We start from the raw sequence: 8,810 nt of genomic DNA, 5'->3' as shown, positions 1-8,810 counted from the left end.
CTTTATAAATAATATCTTAAGTACTATGATATTAGACATAACTAAGTTTCTGGCATAAAATACCTGGCTGTTTTAGTTTCGAGCCAAGTTTGCCCTAGTTTCGATGGGCATATGAGTGGACACCATCGAAATATGGTCAAAACTGATCGAAACCACCGAAATCCGATCGAATCCAGGGATTTTATAAAATCTCCCTTCAACTCGTCTCAGAAAACTACGAAACCGAGTTAACTCGGTGGTTTCGACAGGTTTCGATCGAGTTTTTCTTCCATGGTAGGTAGTGCACATCCTCTCACACACTCTCTCCTCCTTGACAATCTTGAACACTCTCTATCTCTCACATCATGTGGGCCTCCATGTATTAAAGTCGTGAGACATTACCTTGACACATGCTCATTGGCCCGCATTGATGCAAGGGCCATGCAGCCTAGCAGCAATCCCACTCCCCTTATTTTGACAAGAAAGAGCATATGTGTGCATCAGAGGGAGGTTAGTAGCCACATGACAACCGTGATTGACTCTGCATCGCTATCAATTCTACCAATCCTTGCCCCAATTTTGCAATATTCGAGTAGTTGATTTGAGTAAAGAAATCCAAAAAATGTAAACAAGCAAATATTCAAAGATATATACTCTAAATATCATGAATTGTCTCAAACGATCATCGGCTGAATGTGAATGACATTAAAGAAAGAATAAGCTAATGCCCCATCTCAACCACAGAGAGCGTCTCTTTTGGGTTGTTAGGGTTTTTGTCCAGTGAAAGAGAAATTAATTCATTTGGTGTTGGAGTTACATGTCATTTTGTATACATGGCAGAATAGATGGGTTGTGACACATTTAGAACAATAAAAGATCTTTGTATAGTAATAACTCGCCTAATTGTTATTACAAAAAAGATCTTATAAATTTTGGAAACGCATTCTCTGTTCAGGAGCGTGGTCCTTACGTTGAAGCTGGGGTCAATGGGAGCGCACTCAAAAGCATCAACTTGTATGGGATTTTTGCCTTTGATGGGAGCAGGGCAGTCATTTTACCTCCCTATGTGTCTGGGCACAGGGGACACTCTTGGACAGGCTCCTTTTTCCCTGAAATTTTAAACCCCGACCCCTTAATCCTCTCAAAAGCTCTCCTCCCTTGGAGGAGGGTCGATCCCATGACCTTTTGTGACCCCTACTACCTATTGGAATGGAAAAAAAACAATGCATTCTCTATTTGACAATTAGAATTGCCATATCATCATCATCACAAGGCACAATTATGTGGGTCATCAAGAGAGTGGCCTCATACTTTCATGTCAAGTTTCAGCACAATCAAAACTTGCCAATTGGCAAAATGAAGTTATGAAAATTTAGGACCATGACAGCATGCATATAAATAAATGGGATTGTTGAAGATACATGGGAAGATGAGAATACATGAAACGATATAAGATTGAATTTATTTTTAAAATTGGAAAAACTGTTTAAATTACTCAAAAAAATGTGTTGTGGTCTACCATATTATATTACTCAAAATAAAGATATGTATTACTTAAATGTCCTAAAAGATACCCCCGCGGGTTACGGAATCCCCATATACATCTGTGTACATTTTTTTGCCCCTTACTTTCGCAGCAAAAATAGTCAATGGAGTTGTTAATCGTGTGTGCCACCTTCATGCTACAATTCTCACTTCCTACCTCGGACTTATTATGCCAATCTGTCACTCCTGTACTCACATGATTAATGCTTTTAGGCTTTTTTATGGCAATGGTTGAGGAAAAAAATATGTATACAAGTGAGGAGCTACCTTGGAGCGAGCATTATTTAAGGAGTTTTAGTAATCGACATCTATACTTTCAGTAATTTAGTTAAACAAAAAACTAGATGGGTAATTTGGAAAAGGAGAAAAGTTCTCTGTGGGGGAGTATACCCCCCATGCCTAGACACATGGGGGGGGGGGACGAAATGACCACCCCACCACCATGAAAGTCGGACCTTGAGATGTCTTCGCACGTGTGCAGGGGTTACGTTCTCCCACAAAAAACATCAGCCCTTTAGAAAATTATTTTTAGGTTATCTAGTAATTTTGCCTTTAAAAATTTCCTCATATAACCAATTAAGACCGTTTCCTAGGAATTCAAGAGGCAAGGATTTTGCTAACAAAAAGAAGCAAGGTCACTACATCACCTTTCCCCCTTTCATATGGTAGAACTAATTACCCATTGATCTGAAGAATCTTTTTAGATGTACTTGGCTAGAAAAACTTTGACCAACAAATTTAATACATTACAATTTAATCGGATGTCTCCAAAGAGACAAAGACTTAGGTTTTGTGAGTTGAACATGGGAATTAAAAACAACAACATGCATGGTTCTTCCTATGAACATGCTCATCTTGAGAAACAAGACTCCAATAAATTTAAAAAATTGGAATGTGGTAGGAACGTTTCCCCCCACCCCCCCTTCCAACTAGGGAAAATTATCGCCCCTAGTATTGGGGGCGGTCAAGTGCGCATCATGTGGCTGGGGCACCGCCATATGTGCACAGTGGGCCTCACCATGTACACATGGCTGGTGCCCCAGCCGCATGATGACACTTGACCGCCCCCAGTACTAGGGGCGATAAAGATCCCCCAACTAGAGATGCCTCTTTGCTATTGTTGACTTTTCCTTAGATGTAAATATGAACATAATTGTTTACCAAAAAATAAATATATGAACATAATTGTGAAAACAGAAGTGGCAAGGAAAGTGGTGGGAACGTTCTCGACCCGATTAAAAATATGGAAATGTTGAGCTCAGCCGGAGAAACCGGACTCCAATAAAAAATGTATGAAAATGTAAGAAGGAACGTTGAGTTCCCTAGCTACTATAGATGCCTCTCGCCATTGTTGACTTTGTTTTTTGAAAAAATGTTGACCTCTATCATGCTAAAACCTAAGTAAAAATTGTGTATCTGCTATTACTTGCTAAGAAATTGTTGTTGCTGGGTGGGTAGCAACTACCAAGCAATATCAAAGATTGAAAGGCATTAATTCAAGCAATTTGATAGAAAGAAAGAATGGCAGCAGCTCAGGCCTTTTCTTCTGGTTCGAGTAGTACTTATGATGTGTTTTTGAGCTTTTACGGCGAAGACGTTCGCTACAATTTCTGCGATCACCTCTATCATGCCTTGGTTAATGATGGAATTATAACTTTCAGGGACGAGGATGAGCTCCGCAAGGGAAAAGAGATTGGGCCGGAGCTAGTCGATGCAATCCAGAAGTCAAGAATCTCGATTCCCATCTTCTCGAAGAACTATGCTTCAAGCAGATGGTGTCTGGATGAGTTAGCAGAGATATATGAATGCAGTAGAAGAAAGGATCAGATCGTCATGCCAATTTACTACAAAGTTGAACCAAGGAATGTGCGACACCAGAACGAGAAATATGCGAAAGCCTTTGAGCAACACCAGATGCGGTTCCCCGAGACAACCATCCAAAAGTGGCGAAATGCTCTGACAGAGATTGGAGAATTGATAGGATGGCATTTGAAGAAAGACATGTAAGTAGTCCCAACAGTTTCTTCACCCTACTAGCTACTCTATTTGCTCATTTGTGAACAATTTTGGTGGAGAATAAATACTAAAATCTAAACAAACAAAATAAGACACAAACACATAGTAAGACTACTTGTATATTAATCCACTTCAGTTCACATAATTTATTACTTTTGAATTGGTTTCTTCTCTATTGAATTTTTTGATTCGTTTCCTTATGTATATAATTAATCACCCAAAGTATTTATTTATTTTTTGTTTGAATTATGCAGGTATGAAGTAGAGTTAATAAATAACATTGTTAAAACAATTGGCAGTACATTGAACAAGAGACTCTTGAGTGTTCCTAACGACCTAGTTGGAATCCAACTTCATATAAAAGAAATGTTGATGCGATTAGATATTAAATCTAACAACAGAAAAATTGTGGGGATCCATGGCCTCGGTGGCATTGGAAAGACAACGATCGCTAAGGCTGTCTATAATGAAGTCTTTCATCACTTTGAAGGGTGTAGCTTTATTGCAAATGTTCGAGAAACTGCTCAACATTATAATGGAATTGTTCTTTTGCAGAAGAAACTTATCTTGGACTTGAAACAAGAAAATAAAGATATTACTAGTGAGGATGATGGAATTAACAAGATCCAGAAAATTTTGCCTGAAAAAAAAGTTCTAATTGTTCTCGATGATGTGGATCAGAATTCTCAAGTAAAATATTTAGTTGGGGATCGCAAATGGTTTGGTGTTGGAAGTAAGATCATTATCACAACCAGAGATAAGCAAATTTTACATGCTCAAAACGCAGAACAGATTTACGAGCCCAGCGTAATGAATGAAGATGATTCTCTTCAACTTTTTGGCCATCATGCATTTAAAAGTGAACAACCTCCAGAAGATTATTCGGATCTCTCAAAAGCAATGGTAGAAACTACTGGAGGACTTCCCTTGGCTCTTGAAGTTATAGGTTTATCTTTATATTCACAGGGAAAACAATATTGGGAAGACATGGTAAAGAAGTTGCAAAAAGTTCCCAATAATGATGTCATGGAAAGATTGAAAATAAGTTATGATGCATTAGATGATGAGCAGCAACGAATGTTTCTTGATACTGCTTGTTTTTTCATTGGAATGGAAAAAGATATTGTACGTTACATATGGAATGGGTGTGATTTTTTTTCTCAAATAGGGCTTGATACTCTTTGTGCAAGGTCTTTGGTAACGATAAGTGAAAAAGGTGAGTTAGGTATGCATGATCTATTTCGGGAACTTGGAAGGAAAATTGTTTATCAAGAGAATGGTGCACCAAGGATGCGTACTCGAATATGGTCTCAAAAGGATGTCTTGGATGTACTGAATACACAAACGGTAGGTATTGAATATGCATACTTTATTTTTTGCGAGGACCTTGTAAATTCGGTCTTTGATAGATTTTTTTTGGTTTATTATACAAGTCTTAGATGGTACTTTAATTAAGGGTCACTTTTTTTTGCAGGAAATAAGTAGTGTTGAAGGACTCAGTTTTGACTTTAGACATATATCACGGAGTGAAGATTTGATGAGCGAAGGATTTGCTGCAATGACAAGACTAAGGTTACTCCGAGTCGATTATGCACGGTTTTCTTGGAACTTCACCAACCCTTTTTCAGAACTAATATGGCTTAGTTGGAAAGGATGCCCTGACCAATATGCACAAACCAATTTTCGTCCACGGAAACTGGCAGTTCTTGATCTATCATATAGTAAAATCACCAAAAACTGGATGGGTTGGAAGGACATCAAGGTCTCACAGAACTTTTCTCTTTTATTTAATTTGTTTATATCAAAAGTCTTTAAAAATAAAAAATAAAAAAACTTAAAATTTTCTTGTAGGCCTTCTTATTAAGTTAGTTACTATATATTTTTTATTTTGCAGAGGGCAGAAAAGCTAAAAGTTCTAAATCTGACATCTTGTCATCAACTATCTAGTATTCCTGACATTTCAGCAAATCCACTTTTGGAGGTATTGCTTCTTAAAGACTGTAGAAATTTGGATGAGATTGATATATCCATTTGTTGTCTCACGAACTTAGTCATGTTAAACATGAGTCAGTGTGGGAGACTAAAGGATCTGCCAAGTGAAATTTGTAAGTTGACTTCTCTCCAAGAACTCAATTTACACGGATGCAAAAGTCTAAAGAAGTTGCCGGAGAAATTGGGCCGTATGATATCCTTGACAGAACTTGATTTAAGAGAGTGCAAGAGTCTAGAGGATCTCCCAAGTGAAATTTGTAAGTTGAGGTCTCTCAAAAAACTCAATTTAACAGGATGTACAAATCTAAAGAAGTTGCCGGAGAAATTCGGCGACATGATATCCTTGATAGAACTTGGTTTAAGTCTTGGCGAGGGTGTAGTGGATTTCCCATGTGAAATTTCTGAGTTGATTGCTCTCCAAAGCCTCAGTTTACGTTCATGCGGAAGTTTGACATCCATCTCATGTCTTCCCTCAAGTTTGACCAAACTTCATGTTAGTCACTGCTATTCAATTCAAAACATCTCAGTTCTTCACTCCACAAGTTTGAGTAGCCTTGGTTTTTGGGAATGCCATTCAATTCGACACATCAAAGATCTTCCCTCAAGTTTGACGAGCTTAGTTATTAGTGATTGCAACTCAATGGTAAAACTATCAAGTACATCAGAAGGCTTGAGAAATTTAAAGACATTACGTTGTTCCAGCCTTGAAGAAATTGAAGGTGTTGACGACAAATTGGACTCCCTAGAGGTCCTCCATATTGGTGGCTGTTGCAGATCATTACCAAAACTGAGGGGCTCGAAAAATCTAAGGACTTTAGAGCTCAGTTCGAACGACGTCATAACCGATTTTGAAGGCGGTGAGGGGATGGAATCTCTAGAGGTGTTGGAAATACTGAGTTGCAGATCATTAAGAAAAATCCCATATCTGCGAGATTCGAAAAGACTCAGAAAACTACAAATCGATGAATGCCCGGAATTATCAGAGATTGAGGGGCTTGAGGAGTATGAATCCTTACAGGAATTATCGATTAATGGGGCCACATCATTAAAAGCATTACCGGAGGATATCTCAACCCTTAAGAACCTCATCTATTTAGGTATCTATGATTGCTGCTACTCTATGGAAAGATTTCCTGATCTTTCAAACTTAAAAGAGTTGAGGGAATTAGATATTGGAATACCGGGGAAGTTAATGAGGTTTTCGAATTTCCCATTTCCGGAGTATCTGGGGAGGTTATTAACCGAAATTCCAGGCCTTGGCAGATTGGAGTCTTTGCGAAAATTGAGAATATCAGGATGCATAGACATTGGAAGATTACCGGATCTGTCAAACTTGAACAAGTTGAATAAGCTGATGATTAAAGGTTGCAAGAATCTAACGGAGATTCATGGTATCGATAGATTGAAAAACTTAGAGATTTTGGCAATTAGTGGGTGCGAGTCCTTGGAAATATTACCCGATCTCTCAAACTTGAAAAAAGTGAAGCATTTAGAGATTGAAGGCTGCGAGAATCTGACCCAGATTCTTGGTGTCGACAGAATGGAAATTTTAGAGTTTGTTTATATTAGTGGCTGCCAGTCCTTGAAAAGATTACCGGATCTGTCAAACTTGAGAGAATTGAAGGTTCTAAGGATTGAATGCTGCAAGAATCTAACCGAGATTCATGGTGTCGACGGAATGGAATTGTTAGAGAAATTGAATATTTATGGGTGCGAGTCCTTGGAAAGATTACCGGATCTATCAAACTTAAAAAGTTTGAGGCGTCTAAAGATTGAAGGCTCCAAGAATCTAACCGAGATTCATGGTGTTGACAGATTGGAGTTGTTAGAGAAATTCAAGATTATTGGTTGTGATTCCTTGGAAAGATTACCGGGTCTGTCAAACCTTAAAAAGTTGTATAGTCTAAAGATTGAAAGCTGTAATATTCTAACCGAGATTCATGGTGTTGACGGATTGGAGTTGTTAGAGAAATTCAAGATTATTGGTTGTGATTCCTTGGAAAGATTACCGGCTCTGTCAAACCTTAAAAAGTTGTATAGTCTAAAGATTGAAAGCTGTAATATTCTAACCGAGATTCAAGGTGTTGTTGACACATCGGAATCCTTACGGTTTTTGACTATACTTGACTGCGAGTCCTTGGAAAAATTACCCGATCTGTTAAACCTTGAAGAGTTGATTGATCTATGGATTGAAGGCTGCAAGTCCTTGGAAAGATTATCAGATCTGTCAAACTTAAAAAACTTGGTGAATCTACAGATTCAAGGCTGCAACAGTCTAACCGAGATTCAGGGTGTTGATGGATTGGAATTCTTACAGAAATTGGATATAAGTGGGTGTGAGTTCTTGGAAATATTACCCGATCTGTCAAATTTGAAATGCTTAAGGGAGCTAAAGGCTATAGGCTGCGAGAATCTAACCGAGATTCAAGCTGGTAATGGATTGGAATCTTTGGAAGAGTTGGATGTTAGGGGCTGTATATCCTTGGAAAAATTGCCAGATCTGACAAAGTCAGAGGAATTGTGGTCAATAAATGGTCAGTCCTGGGAGGACCTAACTGATATTGCTGGAATAAAGCAACTCTTGATCGATGATGGGTGCACAAATTTAATTATTCAAGGTACGCCTCTCTCTATCTCTCTCTTCAAATGAATCTGACTTTTTTTTGCGTGGAAAAATTCAGACTACCCATCATATCATATTAGAGCTTATTCTCTTGATTTTTTTTTTGTCCGTCAAATAGTCTCTCATCTTCTCATAACATGGAATTTAATATATATGATTAGGTTATGATGTGGGTAACTTGTCCAATAAATTATATTTGCCAACTGGCACTTATAGTTGGTGTGTAGGAAGCCCGCTCCATTTTTTAAATTTTCATTCATGCTTAGTGGATGCTTGATGATGTAGCACAATAATAGCTGATGTGAAATTTGATAACCTAGTTTTTGGGACCTTTTACTCTAAAAAAACTGAGATGGGAGAAATATCATCTTGAAATATTTGATTGGGACAAAAAGTTCCAATATATATGAACAGTGGACATTTAAGTACTTTTCCCATTAATTTTTATTTTTATTTTTTATATATTTATGCTTGAAGATGTTAGCAACTAATCATCAAAATTATTACAGTTCCAATCTTCTCTCAAGAGGAGCTTCAATACTCTCTCGCTCTCTCTCTCTCTCTATCTATCTTTGTGTGTGTGGCTTTTATTTTATTTTTTTTTTTGTCTTTTCTGTATTTTGTTGTAGTTTCCATTAACTCCGTAAAACTTTGA

The 8,810-nt window shown here is 37.8% G+C and overlaps 1 protein-coding gene across 1 annotated transcript; it reads left to right on the top strand.

Moving 5' to 3' along the window:
* Window positions 1–3,045: 3,045 nt before the first annotated feature.
* Window positions 3,046–8,810, top strand: LOC122639163 (disease resistance protein RPV1-like). The gene is made up of 5 exons (XM_043831992.1): window positions 3,046–3,527; window positions 3,795–4,887; window positions 5,015–5,302; window positions 5,435–8,150; window positions 8,785–8,810. Exons 1-5 carry the CDS (start codon window positions 3,046–3,048, stop codon window positions 8,808–8,810), a joined length of 4,605 nt encoding a protein of 1,534 aa, XP_043687927.1.

This window comes from Telopea speciosissima, chromosome 9, assembly GCF_018873765.1.
Source record: "Telopea speciosissima isolate NSW1024214 ecotype Mountain lineage chromosome 9, Tspe_v1, whole genome shotgun sequence".
NCBI lineage: Eukaryota > Viridiplantae > Streptophyta > Magnoliopsida > Proteales > Proteaceae > Telopea > Telopea speciosissima.
Note: the sequence above shows the minus strand (reverse complement) of the source record. Positions and strands in the feature narration are given on the sequence as shown.

Bases quoted from the DNA above. Each gene is read 5' to 3' on its own strand.
- LOC122639163 (XM_043831992.1), top strand. From the start codon at position 3,046: ATGGCAGCAGCTCAGGCCTTTTCTTCTGGTTCGAGTAGTACTTATGAT. The intron at 3,528-3,794 runs GTAAGTAGTCCC...TGAATTATGCAG, and splicing joins TGGCATTTGAAGAAAGACAT to GTATGAAGTAGAGTTAATAA. The intron at 8,151-8,784 runs GTACGCCTCTCT...ATTTTGTTGTAG, and splicing joins CACAAATTTAATTATTCAAG to TTTCCATTAACTCCGTAAAA.